This window comes from Arvicanthis niloticus, chromosome 4 (genome assembly GCF_011762505.2).
Source record: "Arvicanthis niloticus isolate mArvNil1 chromosome 4, mArvNil1.pat.X, whole genome shotgun sequence".
NCBI classification, from domain to species: Eukaryota; Metazoa; Chordata; class Mammalia; order Rodentia; family Muridae; genus Arvicanthis; species Arvicanthis niloticus.
Window position 1 is genome coordinate 67,190,601 of NC_047661.1, and position 19,764 is coordinate 67,210,364.

A 19,764-nucleotide genomic window follows, 5' to 3' on the forward strand; every position below is an offset into this window, starting at 1 on the left:
AATGACTGTCCCCAGAGACAGAGGGGACCAGTGGGAGGATAAAGCACTAGAAAGGGAGAAAGTATGGAGAGTATGCTCAGCATCCAATATATACCTATACAAAAACATTTTAAAAATAAGCTTATTTCTAAAACTTTTTCCCCAGACAAGCTAAAATCTAGTCTTTTTAGTGCTTTTGCCAGAGATTCTAGGGGATCTAGATAGCATGGGCTTCAAAGACCAGCTGATGCAAGAGTGGAGGGCCTTGAGGTGTATCAGAGAAGCATAGACACAGCTTGCCAGCCTAACTGTGGCTTTGAATGTGTGAGCAGCTCAGGGCCTCCTTTTTTCACTCTCTTTGATACTTTGAGGGTCTCTCAGTCATCCTGGGGTCAGAGGTGAGTAACTGTCCTGAAAAACATTAGATAAGAGGCACCCTTAGGATGTGCCTGTTGAGGAAGGGCATAAGTAAAGTAGGTGCTTCTAGAAGCAAAGCTGGTTTAGAGAGTCACTAAAAATGGGGGAATGTGGTCACTGGAAAGTCTTTGATAATCTCAGCATTTGGGAGGCAGAGGCAGGTGGATCTTGTGAGTTTGAGGCCAGCCTGGTCTACATAGTGGGTTCCAGAACAGCCAGGGCTTCATAGTGAGACTATCTTGGGAAAAGACAAAATCAAAAGCTTTTTTGATTCTTTAGAAGAATCTGACCTATAAAGCATTTGAAAAGTTCATGTAGTGTGAAGCCTCCTGGAAAGTCATTACTGGTATGTTAGGATTAATATTTTATTAAAAATCCATGGAAAGAGAAAAGAAACATAAAAGCCAGGGGTAGGGAGTCTGGGTTCTAACAGGGAATGGGGGTCTACCATAGATTGTTAAGCAGACAAGGAAAACAATGCATGTGGGTGAAGATCAGCCCCATCCCGTTGCATTGAAGGAGAGGCAGATCTGCTGCTCTGGTCCCTCTAACAGTTACTCGTTCATACACTTGCTGTTCACACTACTCAGCAGCACTGTGGTAGTTGTGTGGTTGTTTAGGGAGTGGTGATTTGGTCTGTTTAGGAAAACACAAGTCTCCAACCCACTAGTCCATTAAGTGCTGTTAGCTTTTACTTTGTTAAAGGACACTCACTCCTCATCTTTTGCAAACAGAAAGAGAACAATTTTCCAATTTCCCATCTTCCTGTGTCATGTGACCAGACTGCTCTGTGTCTTCTGGGTCCTACCCAGAAGCAATTGGCTTTCTGTGAGTGGAAATCACTATATCTGTTCTGAACCTTGGGGTGCTAGCAAGACACAAGTGGCCTTTTTAAAGTTAAACTGCTAAACAGATATCATGGAGGAAGTTGAATCTGCGTCTTCTATAATCTCTCATCTCCATATTTCAACTCTTTCCTTCAGGGTATAGATCAAAGCCCAAAGCCTCTGATTATTGGCCCAGAGGAAGATTATGACCCAGGTTATTTCAACAATGAGGTAACAGTTTTCTGGTTTATTCCTTTAATTTTCCTCCCTTGCTTTACCCACACTGCCCTTGACTGGAAGCAGTTTGATTGGCACCAGCTATGAAGGGCCCTATGGGGAAGGAGGCTCAGCTAATGGAGCAGGGACTTGCTGTCTCCTGTCTCTGTGCCTCGTGGTCATTCTCAGTTTTCTGCCTTCCAGAGTGACATCATCTTCCAAGATCTTGAAAAACTGAAGTCACATCCAGCTTACTTGGTAGTTTTTCTGCGTTACATCTTCTCCCAGGCAGACCCCGGCCCCCTGGTAAGTCAGAAGTGTCAGTCTGCTTGAGCCCTGTTTGTACTCAACAGAGAATCTCTGATCATTATGTCTGATCTTTCTATGTATCTTTTAATGTCAGATCCATAGGCAAAGTCGGGCATCTCAAGGTCAGAGACAGAACAGAGCCATACTTGTAGCCTAAGGGACAGCAAGAAGATCTAGGCCAGGAAAACTGTCCTTCTCCATTGGTTAAGGAAGTCTTCAGAGTTTTTAAATGAAAGCAGATACAAATTGAACAAGTCAATGTTTGTCCTGGCCTCTAATTGTGATATTCCCAGAATCACCCTTGCAGATTTACAGTGTTGCTATAAAAACTTTTGGTAGGGCAAAGCACTAAAGAATCTTCCTCTGAGGTGATACATGAAGGAATACCAGCTTCTGGAAGCAAAGGCAGATGGTCTCTTGAGTTCAGGGCTACACAATGAGACCCTGTCAAAAAAAAAAAAAAAAAAATAGACAGGAGAAGATGGATAAAGTCCATGGTGCCCCAAGGTGATGCACAAAGCTACCACCTTTACACGCCCTCTCATTCCTCCAAGTGTCATAGAAACGGGATGATGGGAGACAAGGGTCAAAATTGTGTTTTTCTGAGTAAGCCCAAGGAATGAGTTGCTGTTTTTTTCTTTCTGGGAATATCACAATTAGAGGCCAGAACGAACATTGATTTGCTCAAAGGGAACTCATTGAATACCTGTTTGTTTAGCCCCAAATCCTGATATCTCAGAAGCATTCCTGAAAAGTCACACATCACCAAGAGAAGCAAAATAACAGCTCTTCAGAAACAGTACATAAACATGTGAAGAAGCACCAAGAAATGTTGAGTGTGGAAGGAGACAGTAGATGAAGAATAGCCAACCTGAAATGTGCTCATGGGAGGGACTGAGGTTGTTTGTGGTTTTCAGCCTCCATATTGTTGGCATTTCAGAGGGAGAATTCTTTGCTGTGGGAGATTGTTTTAATTTGGAGATATGTACCCACTTACTGGACTCTACCCCTAGATGGCAGTAGGAACCACTACCCAGTAAATGTAACAAGTCAGAATGTCTTTAAACATTACCCAATGTCCCCCATGGTGAAGTTATTTCTGGTGAAGGCAGATCCACTACTCTAACCCAGTTTCTCTGTCGTCGTAGCTTTTTTATTTGTGTTCAGAAGTTTATCAGCAGACAAATCCCAAAGATTCCCGAAGTTTGGGCAGAGACATCTGGAATATTTTCCTAGAGAAAAATGCGGTAAGACCATCATGAGTTAGATTACAATTCCATAGTCTGAACCACGAGCAGAGGACAACCGAACAAAACATTAAAGCTAAATAGAGACAGTTTTTTTTTTTAATATTTCAAAAATGTGTTCACTAGGATGGTTGCCACTCATCTTGAATTTAGTGCTGCTTCCTCCTGGAGGAGGTTACTCCTGTCAGCTTTGCTTTTCCTTCTATGGATGACAGGATACTGGAGCAGCCAGCATCATGGACATTTATACCTATAAAGTAGGAATCAGTGCTCTGCACCAGGTGCTGCTGCTTGTGTTTCTCCTTCTGGAGAGGGATGGGAGAGATCCTTTGTGAGAGGCATATTCTCGTAAGTAGGTTGTCAACACCAGAAAGCTACGGACAAGTTTTTAGGATTCCTGGATTCTGTTCCTGCCTTTCAAAGATTTATCTCCTCTAGAGCTATAGAGATGAGTTGGTAGCTAAGAGCATGTGTTGTTCTTCCAGAGGACCCAGGTTTGATTTCCAGCACCCACATGGTAGCTCACAGCCATCTGTAATTCTAGTTCCAGGGGATATGGCAGGCACTCACATGTTGCACAGATATTTACATAGGCAAAAAAACAAAACAGATAAAGTAAGATATTTTTTTTCTAATTTAAAGGTTTTATGTCCTCTGTGTCACTTTAGTTCCACATATAAAATACACACTACCTTTCTTCAGAATATTTAGAAATAGAGTATCAGTTCTCAACCTGTAAATCGAGACCTCTTTGGGGGTCTAATGACCCTTTTATAGGGGTTGCTTAAGACCATCAGAAAACACAGATATTTGCATTATGATTTGTAACAATAGTGAAATTACAGTTATGAGGTAACTACAAAATAATTTTATGGTTGGGGTCACCACAACATGAGGAACTGAATTAAAGGATCACAGCATTAGGAAGGCTGAGAGCCACTGAGATAGATGTTCTAATTACTCCCCAAACCTTGTCTGCTTTTCCTTACCTGAAGAGACAGACCCAAGAATATCAGATACTCTGGATTAGTGAGGTAAGGAGAGTATGAGTTTCCAAGACTTAGGCAGACTTGCTGTCCTTCTCTAAAGAAGGAATTAGAAGGGAAGCCCATAGTGTCTAGGAGGAATGCACCTCTCTGCATCTGAACTGGGTTCTCAGGGATGTGTCAGGATCCTGCTGGCCAGAGCATGTGCCTGCAGATGACATTCCTTATCATGACTTTATAATCTCATCAACTAAGCTAATTCCAAATAATTTTATTCTTCTCACAGTCAACTACTAAGGCTAATGAAGTTGAGGAAAATTGGTTTTCTCAATGTTTTGCATTTACTGCCTTCAATGGGTCTTGAGTAAGGAGATTAGAGCTGCCACATACTCTCTGTCATCATTTGTAAAACCATACCAACATCTAGCCACATGGCAACAGATTTAAGGACACGTGCCAGAGTATCATGCAGGACTGGTGATATATACCCAGTTTCCACGGTAGCAAAGGGAGGAGCAGCAATCCATCCAATAACAAAGGTTATCCTCTTGGAACCACTCTGCAAAGCAGAATCTAGCAGCTAATTTAACACTGGTTCAGTTTTAGAACATGCCATTCTATATCCCATGCGTCAGAGTAAGAAAACTGCTGGGCCACGCTCAGGGTGTAGTATCCACTTGCCTTGTAACTCATGTGCCATGTCCAAAGTCCTAACCTAGAATTCATATCCAAAGTTGAGAAGAGATGGAAAGGTGAGGTTGCTGTAGACTGGACAGGACATGTGGCCAGATCCGGTCCTCTCTGTTCACACAGCCTCACTTTTGCCCCCACCTTGTGTTTTACAGCCTCTCAGAGTGAAGATCCCTGAGATGCTGCAGGCTGAGATCGGTAAGTTGCTCATGGGTCAGGCTGCCTTTTTAGTTCCCTCTTGTACTGAGCTCTCAGGAAGCACCAGAGACAGAGTCAGAGGCCCTGATGCTGGGCAACTGTCCTGGGGGGAAAGGGGGCAGAATCCATAGGTGATTAGTCCAAAACATTTAGGAACAGGTCTGAACAGATACAACCTAAGAGTTCACTCTGCCCTATCACAGAAAGATACTGGAGCAGTTAGGAAACCTGAATCCATTTCTGCCAACCCTCCATGGGACCCCTGGGCCTTACTTTATAGGCTTACTTTGAAGAAGAGGAAATTAGACTTAACCAAGGATTTCTAAGCAAAGACAGATTGCTGTGGGTGACTTGTAAAATTACAGAGACCAAACCTTACTCCAATCCACCTACCAAGTCAGAACCTCTGGACTCTTGACTTGAGAGGACTTTTCAGTTGATTGGTTCTAGGGGTTTGGGTTTTTGTTTGCTAAAGAGTCAGAATGAGGACCAGGGAATAGGTGATGTTGCTGATCCTCCTAGTTCCAGAGTAAGCCCTGGGTTTGAATCCCAGTACCCATAAGCCAAGTGTAGTAGCACACCTCTGTAATCCCAGCATTCAGGAAGTAGAAACACATCAGAAGTTCAGGATTGTCCTTAACTATATAGCAAGCCAGTCTAGGATATATGAGACTGTCTCAAAAAAAAAAAAAAAAAAAAAAAAAAAAAACAAAAACAAAAAACTTAAGAAGCTGGGCACAGGTAGTGTTTTACAAGCTAGAACTACATTTGGAAAGAAACAGTTAATGGCAAAACCACAGGGAGGACAAATTACATATACACACAAAACAGCCTACTCAAAAGTACAGTGAGAAACCCTGCATGGTGGCACATGCCTTTATTCTCAGCATTCAGGAGGCAGAGTCAGGCAGATCTCTGAGTGTGAGTTAATCTACAAAGTAAGTTCTGGGACAGCCAGAGCTACATATCACTACCCTGTCTGAAGAGAGAGAGAGAAAGAGAGAGAGAGAGAGAGAGAGAGAGAGAGAGAGAGAGAGAGAGAGAGAGACAGAGACAGAGACAGAGACAGAGACAGAGACAGAGAGACAGAGAGAGAGACAGAGAGACAGAGAATATGAGAATGAATAAGATTTCAAGACCTTGGCACACCCTGTGTGTTGCTAGATGTCAGAACAGGAAGTGCATATCTCTTGGTTCCATGGAGTATGAAAGGTTTCTGGTGTTTTAGGCCTTTGAAATGGTGTCAAGGTGGTAGAAGGAATAAGTGTACAAGAAGACTGCATGTTGACATCCACAGACATTTAAGCATATATCCAATGAGAAAGGGCTTCAGTATTTCCTCTCATGGAACATAGACATCCAGAGAATAATTATATCCTTTACTTTAATAGGAACAGAAGAATGATTCAGCCTTAAGCCTGACAACCTGAGTTCAATTCGTGGAATCCACATAAAGGTGGGGAGAGGAGAACCAACTCTACAGAGTTGTCCTCTGACCTCCACATACACCATGGCACATGTACACACACATACAATAAGTGAAACATGTTTTTAATTAAAGAAAAAATATATTGCCTGGAAGAAATGCAGGCCTCCCCTACTTTCAGGCTAATGGGCCAAAAACCCAATTTTTCTACCAAGCATCACAGGATGCAAAAACCACTTGAGGTGCTTAGCAGAAATTATTTCCTCCTCCCTTCCTCCTCCTTCTCTTCTTCCTCTTCCTCCTTCCCCTCCCCTCTTCTTCCTTCTTCTCCTCCTCAACACCTTTTTATTCTACCTCTCTGGTCTCCCACTACAGACCTACGCCTGCGAAACAGTGAGGACCCTCGCAGTGTGCTCTGTGAAGCTCAGGAGGCAGTCATGCTGGAGATCCAGGAACAGATCAATGACTATAGGTTTGCAGAGCTCCTCTGTTCTCTCTGCACCTCTGGAGGTTGCATCTGATTTTCTCTTTCTGGGTACACACCTGCTCAGTATGTTGCTTGTTTCCCCGTTGTATCTCTGGTGTAGATCAAAGCGCACTCTGGGGCTGGGCAGCCTCTACGGTGAAAATGACCTACTAGACCTGGATGGGGACCCTCTTCGAGAGCGCCAAATGGCTGAGAGACAACTGGCTGCCCTGGGAGATATCTTGTGAGTGTTCAATTTAACTACTACCTCTGAACCTAACAGACAGGTTAGCAGATCTTAGAGGTCTGTTTTCTACCTTCTTCAACTTCTTGCATAGTCTCTTTTACCAGATCCTGCTGCATTTCTTGTGCTAAGGGCCCCACTTTCAAGCCTAGAGGTGCTGATCACTTTCTGGTAGTCATGACAGTCCAAGAATACAGTGAGCTTTCTGCTTCCCCTTTCTAGCTCTTTCATGATCTTTCTCCTTCCCTGCCCCTGAGGCGCTAATACTCAGAGTGAGACTGACTTTGCCAGGGGGTGGAGCATCTTCAGGAGATGGTCAGAACTGACTTAAAGAAAGCAGCCATTTTTTCACAGGTACAGCAGAAAACTAGAGCACCTTCCTGGGGGCTTCAGCACAGCCGCTCTTGCTGTGCTTCTCCAGCATTTTCTGTTTCTTTGCTTTTGTTTGTTTGTCTTTGACTTTATGTATACGAGTGTTTTCTCTGCTTGTAAGTCAGTGCATCATGTGCATGCAGTGCCCACAAAGGCCAAAAGAGGGTGTGGAATCCCCACGCCCACCCCCACAGCTAGAATTACAGATGTATGTACTGGGAATCAAACTTTAGTGCTTCGGAAGAACAGCTAGTGGTCTTAGCCCCATTCCCTTCTCAGTCCCTGAGTCCCATTTTCTAAAGCATATGTTGTCCATGATTTGAATCCAAGGGCAGGGTTGTTGACTGAACTTCTAAGACTAGACAGTTTTTCTTTCCAATATTTTTGCTTACTGAGTAGTGACCTTAATCAGTCTCTTTTGTCTCTCTGGACCTCACAAACTAAATGACAAATGTTAGCCTAGGTGACCTTGGTGATGTCAATAACATGAGCCTTTCAGTTTGTCAAACATAAAATTTGTCTTCACTGTATGAGGCATCTAGTGAACAAGTGGTTATATCCTTTGTGGGAATTATGCAATTGATGAGAAGAGACAGCAATCTATAGGAATTAAGTAGATTGTAGCATGTTAAAGATAACAAGCTGTGGGAGGAAGTACACAGGACATAGACAGTCGGGAGTACAGAGTCAGTGAGTTGCAGACTTAAATAGGCTAGTCCAGGTGAGCTACCTGGAAAAAGTAGTACTTAAATCAGTTGAAGACATTGACTAAATTATCCTTGACTTCTGGGCAAAACACTGCAGACAGAAGAAGCCAAGTAGAGTGTGCTCATCCTTCAGGGAGCAGTAATGAGTAAGAAGCCGTGCAGAGAGAGCAGAGTGCAGAGTAAGGAATGGAGCCTGGTCATGGGAGGGACAACACACAATATAGGGAAAGTTTTGTCTTCATTTAGCAAGTGAGGAGCTGTTGGAACTGCAAGAGATGGGACAGCCAAGAAGTTCACTTAGAAGGTTTCTCCATAGGATTCCCCACCAATGATGGTAAAGCAATAGTCATGGAAGTTATGAATAGAGGTCAGCTCTCAGTGGAGTTAACAATAGAATCATGAAGAAAACTTCTTAAAACTTGAGTGTCCAAGTCAAAGAAGAGATCCCAAAGAAGAGATCCCAAGAGTTCCTTACATAAGCCACAAAAAAAAGACTATCAGTCAGGCTGGAGAGATGGCTCAGTGGTTAAGAGCACTGGCTGCTCTTGCAGAGGTCATGAGTTCAATTCCCAGCAACCACATGGTGGCTCACAACCATCTGTAATGGGATCTGATGCACTTTTCTGGTGTGTGTGTGTGTGTGTGTGTGTGTGTGTGTGTGTGTGTGTGTGTGTGTGTGTGTATGTGTGTGTATGTATTATGGACAGCTACAGTGTACTCATATACATAAAATAAATAAATTTTTTTTAAAAAAGACTATTAGTCACTCTAGGTGAGGTTGGTAACATGGGGAACACTTTTGGACATGTTAAGTTTGAGGTCTGGGATATCAAACTATAGATGTGAAGAGACAGTTACATGTATGAATCTGTCATTTGGTGACAGATCTTGGTTAGGGGGAGCTTGGGTTACAGCTCAGTAGTGGAGCAGTTGCCTAGCAAGCAGGAGGCCCTAGGTTCCATCTCACTAAAAATTACAAATAGCTGAGTCTGGTGGAATAGGCCTGCAAACCCTGAGGCAAAAGTCAAACTTCCCTGGGCTACTGGGTTCAAAACCAAACTCAGTAGGACCAAGATTTTAAAAAAAGAAATTAAGGGCAGATGATATACAAGTGATTGCCTAACATGTACAAGACCCTGGGTTTAACCCGCAGTACTAATGAGTAATAAAGAGGAGAGATTAGGACATCTGGACCAGGAAGGAAGCTGCACAGAAGGCATTATCTCTGCAGATTCAGCCTCCTGACCTTCAGTAGTGAGGTGCCATTAGCTGGTTCTGGGATAGAAGCAGTACCTGACTGAGCCTGTTCAGAGATTCTGTGAACCCACTTACAATAGTCTCTATTTTAAAGTAATGATAGTTTGTTCTTAAAAATGGGAGCCTTCTTGTAGGTATTTGAAAATTAAATGGGCTTATTGTGTAAACAGCTTATAAAAATGCCTGGCCCATAGTAATGCCCAAACATTAGTTGCTGCTACCATTTGCTTCTTTACAATAAAGTTCTTTGATCAGGCTCCAGGTTTCAATTTTTTCCTCCTGATAACTTCATGCCTTGAAACAGAAAACAAAGACTAAATTTGCCACATCCCCTGTTGTACTATAAAGACATTATTGTCATGATCATTGTTTTGCTAGTTGAATCTTTGAGGAAATAAAATCTTCTTACCAGGGCTAGAGAGATGGCTCAATGGTTAAGAGCACTGACTGCTCTTCCAGAGGTTCTGAGTTCAATTCCCAGCAACCACATGGTGGCTCATAACCATCTGTAATGGGGTCTGATGCACTCTTCTAGTGTGTGTCTGAAGACAGCAACAGTGAACTCGTATAAATAAAAAATAAATAAATCTAAAAAAATAAAAAGAAAAATCTCTTACCTCCTGAGCTACAAAGCTCCAGAACTTTGACCAAGAGTCTTGACTCTGACCTTGTATCCCCTACCATCCCTCCTCTTTCCTCCAAGAAAGAACTTCCAGAGAACAACCTGTCTCAGGTCCAAGTCACCTATTCTTTTATTACAGGTCCAAATACGAGGAAGATCGGAGGTGAGCAAATCCATGGTGCAATACATTTGCAACAGTCAAGGTGGGAAGAAGTAGGGCTGAGCTCTCCTGTGTTTTTCATCTCTGCTACCTGTAAGAAAGCTGGAATATTACAGAATATGAGTCTGTGCAGGTGTCTCCCAGATGACTGACTATAACACCCAGGACTTAGGAGGGCCAGATCCTTGATGTCTAGGGACCACTGTCTAGTATATGGCTCTACCCCTTGGTGTGACAGGCTGGCCCTCAGCTCCTGACTTCTCAGGCCTGCTGTGTATCTAGCCACAGTAGTACCCCTGAGCCCCCCTCCCAACTTTTTTCCCTGAGGAAAGATTTCACCTCCCAAAGAAATGGTAGTGTTAGAATCAGTCTGTGATAGCAGCACCAGCAGAAAGAAAACACCTTCTTTCTTGGCACTTTTTTAAATGTAATTCCTACATATTTGCTTTATTATTTCTTGTCAGCTTAAAATGGGTCTGCATTTCCTGCCTGCACACACTTTGTAGGGAAGAGATGGGCCATGAAGCCAAAATGGAAGCAGATAATGTGTCTACTGAATTACAGGATAAATATATTTTAAGCTCAGAGCTCTAGATAAATTCATTTGTTTGTGGCAATTAGAAACACCTTGATAGCCCTTTGCTCTCTTTTTTTCTTTGTTCTCAGAGATGGGGAAGGTAAAAGCCCCAGGCCTACTTTAAACCCTCATGTTTGTGTCTAAGGATGTTGGCTACAGACTTAGCCCATCCTCCAGGCCTTATGTTTTGGGGACCTTGTGTTCCCATCCACTGACCATCATTCCTTCATGGGGAGAGAATACTACTTAGATTACTCTTGGGAGCAATGAAGAACTTTGGGCCAGCTCCTGACTGCAGTTGCATCTAGTCATCCAGACTTCACTTTGAATATGTTAGCTCATAACTACCCCTTTTCTTCTCCATGGGTTGGCTGTACAGAGATTGTCCTTAGGGTTTTGCTCCCTCAGCCTTCTGTTAAGAAACATTACTTGACCTTTCTGGCTTACAACACTCTTACAGTGCTCCCATGGACTTTGCTGTTAATACCTACATGAGCCATGCTGGGATCCGTCTTCGGGAGTCTCGACCCTCCAGCACAGCAGAAAAGACCCAGTCTGCCCCTGACAAGGACAAGTGGCTGCCCTTCTTCCCTAAGACCAAGAAGGTAACAGAACTGCCCACAGCATAGCTGTCCTGGAGCAGGGCTCTGTGCTGAGGCAAACCAGGAAAGCCATTTCACAGCCTTCTAGCTACATCCCTCTTCTCCAGACTGCCCACAGGTGAAATAGGATGTAAACCTGTGTCAGTTCTCCAATGATTTGTTTAGGGACAGTCTTGGGAACAGGGGAAGAGTGAGTAGCAGTCTCAGGTCTGAGTTTTGGAACCACCTCCTAACTGATGTCTCTTATCTCAGCAGAGCAGCAATTCCAAGAAAGAAAAGGACGCCTTGGAGGACAAGAAGCGAAACCCCATCCTCAGATACATTGGGAAGCCCAAGAGCTCTTCTCAGAGCAGTAAGTATTTTAGAAAGCAAAAGCCTTGGCCACTCTTTGGTAGAGAACTCGGCCCCTTTACCCTCCCAGGAACTAGAGGGGCTTTCTGTATTTCTGGGAGCCAAGGCCTAAACTCTGGAGACTGTGGCTTGCTCTTAGTACTGCTGCTTTCCCCCTGCCACATCTAGTGCAATCTCATTGAGGAAAGGTGAATGTTCCAGAGCCAAGGGGCCCTGCTTACCCGTGGGTCTTAGTCTAGAATTTCAGAAGTAGCTGTAACTACTGAATAGTTCTGTGGAAGAACTACTGCCTTGGAAAGACTGCCCTGTGCTCTGTAGTTCTCTCTTGGTCTTCATCCGTGGGATTTATGTACACTCCTGTGGTTTTGTGTTTTGGATCTTTGATGAGGGTTTTAAATGACTGTTGAGTAGAACTGGCAGGGTTAGGGAAAAGCTCCATGACACTACTGGTAACTAAAGCGCTTATGAGCCTTCCCACCAGCTGTGTGCCATGTGTTAAGCTGTTGCCATGTTCAGATCTGAGTCTCAGTGGGAATCGCCTTCATAGACCTTGGTGACACTCAGGTAGGGGAAGGGACTTCTGTATCAACTTTGATAGGTGGCACGGGACGGGGCGGGGAGGGGGGACAGTACTCCTGCGTCTACTTTGGTTTTGTTACCACCTTTTCATTTTCCAGCTTGATAGGATTTTTATTTTGACTCTTGCAACATTAATTGACTTTTCATGGTTTACTTTTGTTTTTGTTTGTTTTTCTTTTAGCATTTCATATTCCCTTGTCCCCTGTGGAAGGTAAAAGGACCATTTTCTTTGGTTTTATCTTCTCATTAGAATCAATTTCCACCTCCAGAATCTTGCTGTCCTTTTCCATCTGGTCCTATCTGGTCCCTTCTTCCTTTTCTTCCCTGCATCTCTCTTATGTCTTCCTCCTTTCTGGTACTGCTTCTCTGTAACATGGACTGCTGGGGTCCCTCTTCTGCACTGTTAGCTGCCAGACCTTGTTACCTTACCTGGTTTCTGAGAGATGGGAACCCCCTTCCCTGAGGCGGGCCTTCCTTGAGGTTCTGACAGAGACCGGCCTTCTTGGCTGCAGCTTTCCTGTGGCCCTAGCCTTTACTGTTTAGAGTATAGTAGCTTGTCATTATAACAAAATACTGAGATAAGCAACTTAAAGAGAGGAAGTGTTTATTGGGGCTAATAGTTTTAGAAGTTTCAGTCCATAATCACTTGGCCCACTGCTTTGTGGTGTGGTAGGACTGTGTGGAGAGGAAATCTGTAACTGGCAAAACAAGAATAGAAGCTGTGGAGAGGTCCAGGTATCCTTTCCAAGGGCATACTGCCCTTGTGACCTCCTTCTTCTAGGTAGACCTAACACCTCCTACAACACTCACCACCTCCCAGTCACACCATTAGGTGTGACCTAACCATCAACATACAAGCTTTTAGGGGGCTGTGTATATGAAGCAAACCCTACTAGACGGCAGTGTATACTGCAGGGAGAGAAACAAGAATGGTCAGCTTTCAGTCAATCAGTAACAATCAGTTTAAGTTTATTTTAATTAAATTTAAAGTTGCTAATAATTTTTCTTTTATTTATATTCTGTATTCCTGCTTAGGTCCTTCAGTATAATCCAGGAGGATATTCAGTTAGAAGCCAGGCTGGCCTACATAGTTCAGTCAATAAAGTACTTGCTACAACATAAGTGCTTGAGTTTGGTCCTCATAAGAAGCCAGGTGTGTTGGTCCTGGACAGGAGCTCAGTGGCTGAGAGTGCTGGTGCATTTCCCAGAACCCCATTTTGATTCACAATCTACATGGTAGTTTGCAACTGTCTGTAACTCCAGTTTCAGGGGACCTGAGATCCTCTCTAGGCTCCACTGGCACCAGGCACAAAAGTGGTGCACTAGAACTTGGAAAGTCAAGACAAGAGGATTAGGAATCAAGGTCAGCCTCAGCAACATAGCCGGGGCTACGTGAGATCCTGTCTCAAAAGGAAAGTACAAAAAATGATTAATGTTTTCTAGGTTCTTCAGTAAATTGTACATGGAGAAAGAGAGCAATGGAATAGAGTCAGGAAATTTCATTGCTAGAATTCATTTTATGTAAAAATGGCAATTTAAAGTAGTGCCTTGGAATTATTTTAAGTTACTGACACCCCATGCTATCCTAAGCCATAAAAATAATTCTTGAAAAAAAATTAACAAAAGAATAGCCTAGAAATCCAGGCCCATCACTGGAACCAATCTGCTCTACCACTAAGCTGCAGTCCCAGCTCCAGGCTCATAGCTGCCAAAATAGTTTCTCATCTCCCGGGCCAAGAAAAGTACAAGGCAAGAGCAGGTTGTAAGAAGCTGAGCAGTTTCGCTTGAGGCGCTTGAGATAGAATAAGAATGTACAAGGTGGGTAAGGTTGCCGAGCCCAGCAAAACAAGATAAAGATACCAAGTGTCCACATCATCTCTGTTTTCAAGATTTTTTTTTATTATTTCTAATCTTGGAGGGGGACGACATATGCACATGAATGCTGGTGCTCACAGAAGCCAGAGAAGTTGGATCCCCTGGAGCTAAAGATGCAGGCAACTGTGAGCTATATGATGTGGTTGCCAGTAATTGAACTCTGTTCCTCTGGAGGCAGTACACATGCTTACCCTGATGAGCCTCTCCAACCCCATACCCCATCCACATACTCCTTAATTCACATTTTATCACTCTGATTGCTTGATTTGATTTGGGCATCTAACATTTCTAGGAGATTAGGTGAGTGTATATTTACATCTGAAGATCAAAATCCGATGATGCTAGCACGGCTCAGTTAGCACTTGGACTCACCTGTGGGGTGGGGCGGGGGCGGGGGTGCTGTAGACGTCAAAGACCAACCTCAAACATCTATCCTCATGAGACAGCCACCTTGTTTTTTATGATGGTCTCTCACAGGAACTAGGGCTCACCAGTCTGCTAGGCTACCTGTCTCCATCTTCCTACCACTGGAATGGCAAGCACTTGAGCCACGCCTGATTTATTATGTGGGTGTGAGGGATTCAACTCTGGTCCTCACATTGATGCATCAAGCACTTACTGACTGAGCTATCACCCCAACCCCCACAATTCACTTGTACTTAGTACATCACTCATGGAGTAGAGAAGAGGGAGCAAGTCTATGGTGAAACTGCTGGGATTAAAAGTCTGCTCCTTTCTGTTCCCCTTGTTACTCTGAGTTACTCAGCCATACCAGATCTCAGGGCTACATCTGCTTTTTGCCACAGCCACACCCTATATAGAGCATACCTAGATGTGTTCTAGTAGCCCAGTAGTAGACTCTGCCTCCTACTGTCAGTTACAGAATATTTCTAGAGTCTTGCATAACCACCCGACAAGTCCACTGTGGATGCACAGTAGCCCCCAAGCCAACTGCACATTCAGTCTAGGAAGGGTCCTGAATTCCAAAGGCAAGTGATAGTAATAGCCCCTATTAAGCATATACCCAGCTGCGTACTTAGAAACTTTGAAAAAGGCGCACCCTAACCATCTTTCTCAAGGATAGAGTTGTAGTCATAGAAAAAATAGGCAAATATTTTTTGTTCTCTCAGGGTTGGAAGTTTTCCTGGGAAAGTCAGATTTTGTGGCCAGGAGGTCAGTCTCATTATCATCAGGTCCCTGGGTACCTCTGCTGCCTCTGCCCTCTACCTAAGCCCTGCTCTAACCTCAGTTCTGACTTGAAGATGAACTCATCTCCTCTCTGGCTCCCAGAAACTAGGCTTGGGTCTGAGGCCCACTTTGTAGGGTCCCAAGCATTGTGTCTAGGTTTCTCCTCCCTATCTGTCTCTTGCTATTCTTGAAACAAGACCACCTCCTTAATGTGTTAGCTTGGGGGAAGAGCTAGAGTTTAAATACCAGAGAGTAATGTGCTACCTCTATTCTAAGAGATCGCCTCTCACTGATTCTTTAATAATGGAGCTCAAAGCTGGCCAGAGGAATGGTATGGAGAGTTGTGGGGTGGAGGGTGGGAGGTTAAGTTCTTAAAGTGATAGAAATTTGAAAAGGGACTGAGATTTGCAACTTGGACAGATTCCACGTAGATGTGGTTTGGTCTTCCTGGTTTGATTTCTTTTTCTTTTTCTCTCTCTTTTTTTTTTCTTTTCCTTTTAACTTGCTATGTGACTTTAAAAAAAGTTAGTCGCTGTTTTCAGGTAGAATGTAAAGGTTCCAAACACTCTCACTTTGTACTTGAGGAAAAAGAAAACCTAGAAAGAGAGAGTGTCTACCTAGGACCACACAGCGTAATCAGAGAAGAGTGAGGACTCGGTCATGTGCCTGTCTTCTGGTCCATGCTGTTCTCATCTGTGCTTGTTCATTGCTCTGTCTTCTGGGCTACAGGGGAGTAAGGCCCTGGAACAGAAAGCATAGTACCCTTCATTTTCTTTTTGCCTGCAGTTAAGCCAGGCAATGTGAGGAACATCATTCAGCACTTTGAGAACAGCCATCAGTATGATGTCCCAGAGCCGGGGACACAACGACTCTCAACAGGAAGCTTTCCTGAGGACCTGCTGGAGAGTGACAGGTAGCTGTAGCTGGATGGGGCCCACCAGCTGCCCAAGACATGGGGCATGGGCAGGCTTCACCACTAGGGTTTAATTCCAGCTGCCTTGCTCCTCTCCACTAGACTGTGAGGTCCCACCATAGGGCCTGCCCACCCTGAGTAGCTGCAGAAAGCATAACAGTGTTGGGAATTAGATCAGTGGAAGATCATATAGACAGCCTTCAGATTGATCCTCTTACCTACTGAGCAATTCCATCCCAAAATGGAGTTAGATTATATGATCCAGCAGCTTATCAGAAAGCACTGGGTGATATGGATAAAAGACTTTGGAAAAAAACAGAGGGAAGTCTTGGAAAATAGAAAGCCTGGAAAGGCTAAAGAAAGTCTTTTCCATTTAAGCAAACTTAAGCTAGGTAAGTGTAATGAGCACGCCTTTAATCCCAGCACTAGGGAGGCAGAGACAAGTGGATCTCTGAGTTCTAGACCAGCCTGGTCTACATATAGAGATCTTGCCTCTGAAAATAATAAATTGTAAAAATGCTTAGAAAGGAATTTCTGCAGACACTTTCAAAAAACCCAAATAACTGGGACTAATTCATCCATTTCAGCAGACCATAGAGTCAGCAAGTTCAAGACAGATTTGTTATTCCCTTTGGGGTCGGGGGATGGGGGGCCAGATGTGGTGACACATGTCTGTAATCTTAGCACTCTAGAAACTGAGACAGGAGGAGGATCACTGAGAGTTCAGTGCCAGCCTAGGCTACAAAATAAGATCCTATCTCAGAAGGGGTTGAGAAGGAGTGGAGATTGTGCTATTTTATTTTCTGTATCTCCATCGGGTGTCAGGTGCTAAACAGGATATCTGTCTGGTTTTAACACATATACATGACTGGTATGACAACAGTCAAGTTGTGGCTACAGCCAGCTTTAAATGAAGATTGCCTGTAATCAGAAATATCTGCACAGACTCCTCAAGTCACACTTGAGGTACCATATTGCAGCCTTTGTACAGGAAAATAATTATAAAATCTAGTCTGGAAGCCACTGAGGAAGAGCAATCGGCAGAGGCAACTCTGCAGGTAGCAGTGTAGATATTCAGCCATTTTGCCTTTGAAATAACTGTTAACTCTAAGTCAGATGTTCTTCTTTCTGGTTTATATTAGGCCTTCATAAATTTAGTGCATGTAAAAGGATTTGACAAAAGATTATGATTTTATTTATGTTATGTTACATCTGCATGAATGCCTACATGCCAGAGAGGGCATCAGATCACAATATAAATGGTTGTGAGCCACCACGTGGTTGCTGGGAATTGAACTCAGGACCTCTCGAAGAGCAGACAGTGCTCCTAATGGCTGAGCCATCTCTCTAACCCCCAAGGATTTGACAAAGATTAAGTTGTACTGTCAAGGTTTCAGTTACCTAATATTTGTAAGTAAATTAGACACAAATCATGTAATTGCTGTGACAGGTGTGATAATTCAAATATGTCATATATTTTAAGTTTGTGAGACATTGTCAATACCTTGAGAAAATATTTGAAACCACTTATAGACGTATACTCTTGGCCTTGTTAAATAAATTTGTTCTACCTAAGGCAGTCACCAAAATCCTAAAACTATTCTAAGCAGAACTGTTTGTATTTTATTGTAAACTCCTTGGCAATCTTGGGAGAATAGCATGAACTTGGAGATGGTTTAGATTGCTGTAGGTGCCCAGCAGGTGATAAGTGCCAGAGGGTTCTTCTAGAAAGTTACAAAGCTTTGTAGCCCTCTAGAGCCCTACTGATTGATAGGTTTGCAGTGCTGACTGAGGATGCAGGAAACAGTGTGAGTTGGCCTGGGTTAGAATTGTTCTTGTAGATTTCTGAGGGGTAAGTTCAGTAGGGCATCAGCTGCCAAGATGTTTGCAAACTCTGATGACAAATTCAGGCCCTCAGGAGATGAGCTCCATGTTGAATCTCTGGCTTTTTGGAGAATATAAATGAAGATTCAAGGTACTTGGCTCTCCGCTTCCTCAGCCAGCTTTACAATTGAGAGCTCTCCAGACATCTCAAGGCCCTCTGGTTCCAGACACAGAACAGGATATAGATTAGTAATAATGGTAATAATGTCAACAAAGGGCCAGCACAGCAGGCCTGACGGTATCCAGGGGCATCTAAGGGTCAGGTGCCAGCTGTGTTGAGACCGATGCACTGCAGGACTCAACAGAAAGCAGTTCTCAGCTGTCAGCCTCTCACCAAGCCCCAAGGACAGCCAGGGCTGAACCCTGCCTGTCTGTAACCAGGCCCTGAAGTGTCCTCCCCCTCCCTGGAATGGAAATTGCAGCTTAGGAAGGGTGCTGTCAGTAGGAAAAAAAGAAATCTACATCACAGCTAGAGGGTGGGAATAGTACAGCCTTCTGATAGTCAGCCTGAGAAACTGTGGAGCCAAGGTATGGGGGCCATGACTGTACCGCCCTCAAAAAGGATCCTGTGAAGAAAACACACTTCAGAGTCAGAGAAGAGAGCAGCTGGTCCAGAATAGGCAAGGTGTACTGTCCTCCAGGGCAGGGAGGTTGGATAGACCTTGGGGTTCCTGATGAAGGCCTGTGTTGTCCATGGGTCTTCTGAAAGGATCATGGTGTCTTAGACATCTGGACACACCATAAAGCTGATTCTCTTAGCCCCTGACTTCACCTTTCTGATAGCTCAAGGTAAAGAGGGGAAACTATTCAGTAAGCTCGCTGGGGAGAGCAAAGAGTCTGTAGAGCAGCCAGAAAGGCTTGTCATTGTCTGGCTTCTGAACCCTCCCTCATGTTTGGGCCTCTGGTATTGAGGTGCCCTTGAAGTGGGGTAACAGACAAAAGCTAGCTACAATGCCAGATCTCAGAGTTTTCTGTCCCTCTCACAGTTCACGCTCAGAGATTCGCCTGGGCCGCTCTGAGAGCCTCAAGGGCCGGGAAGAGATGAAGCGATCCCGGAAAGCAGAGAACGTGCCCCGGTCTCGAAGTGACGTTGACATGGATGCTGCTGCTGAGGCTACTCGCCTTCATCAGTCAGCCTCGTCCTCTGCCTCCAGCCTCTCCACCAGGTGAGTAGCCTCCAGTGACTACACCCACTGCTATTTAGTGTGGGGACAATGTATTAAGAGTTGGCATTTTCTCCTCAGGTCTCTTGAGAACCCAACCCCTCCCTTCACCCCCAAAATGGGCCGCAGGTGAGTCGTGAGCACTGTAGTGCCTCTGGTATCTCTCTGTGGCACATCTGTGTTCAGCTACCTTCTCACATCTAGGGCTGGCCAGATGTGTATTATTGTCTATGGGATAAGTAGATTGGGTAGGAGAGTGATAGACAATCTTGAGTGTAAATTACCAGCAAGTGAAGCTGAGCTCTCCATTTTCCACAGGAGCATTGAGTCCCCCAATCTGGGGTTCTGTACAGATGTCATCCTTCCCCACCTCCTGGAGGATGATCTGGGCCAACTGTCTGACCTGGAGCCAGAGCCTGAGGTCCAAAACTGGCAGCATACAGTAGGCAAGGATGTTGTGGCAAACCTGACACAGAGGGAAATTGACCGGCAAGAGGTCATCAATGGTG

General features: G+C 44.1%; 1 protein-coding gene across 10 annotated transcripts in view; it reads left to right on the forward strand.

Moving 5' to 3' along the window:
* The window catches only part of Arhgef11 (Rho guanine nucleotide exchange factor 11), a 123,954-nt gene that overhangs the window by 91,762 nt on the left and 12,428 nt on the right, over positions 1-19,764 (forward strand). For 5 of the 10 annotated variants that reach the window (XM_034501045.2, XM_076932633.1, XM_076932631.1 and 2 more), the window contains 14 exons: positions 1,380-1,454; positions 1,644-1,745; positions 2,897-2,995; positions 4,827-4,869; positions 6,671-6,767; positions 6,883-7,005; positions 10,103-10,126; positions 11,161-11,305; positions 11,555-11,654; positions 12,414-12,443; positions 16,082-16,208; positions 19,079-19,258; positions 19,337-19,384; positions 19,574-19,761. In XM_034501045.2, coding sequence (XP_034356936.1) covers positions 1,380-1,454; positions 1,644-1,745; positions 2,897-2,995; positions 4,827-4,869; positions 6,671-6,767; positions 6,883-7,005; positions 10,103-10,126; positions 11,161-11,305; positions 11,555-11,654; positions 12,414-12,443; positions 16,082-16,208; positions 19,079-19,258; positions 19,337-19,384; positions 19,574-19,761 — 1,381 coding nt within the window. The remainder of the gene's footprint in view (positions 1-1,379; positions 1,455-1,643; positions 1,746-2,896; positions 2,996-4,826; positions 4,870-6,670; positions 6,768-6,882; positions 7,006-10,102; positions 10,127-11,160; positions 11,306-11,554; positions 11,655-12,413; positions 12,444-16,081; positions 16,209-19,078; positions 19,259-19,336; positions 19,385-19,573; positions 19,762-19,764) is intronic. The other 5 variants (XM_076932628.1, XM_076932632.1, XM_076932634.1 and 2 more) reach the window with 3 other exon arrangements.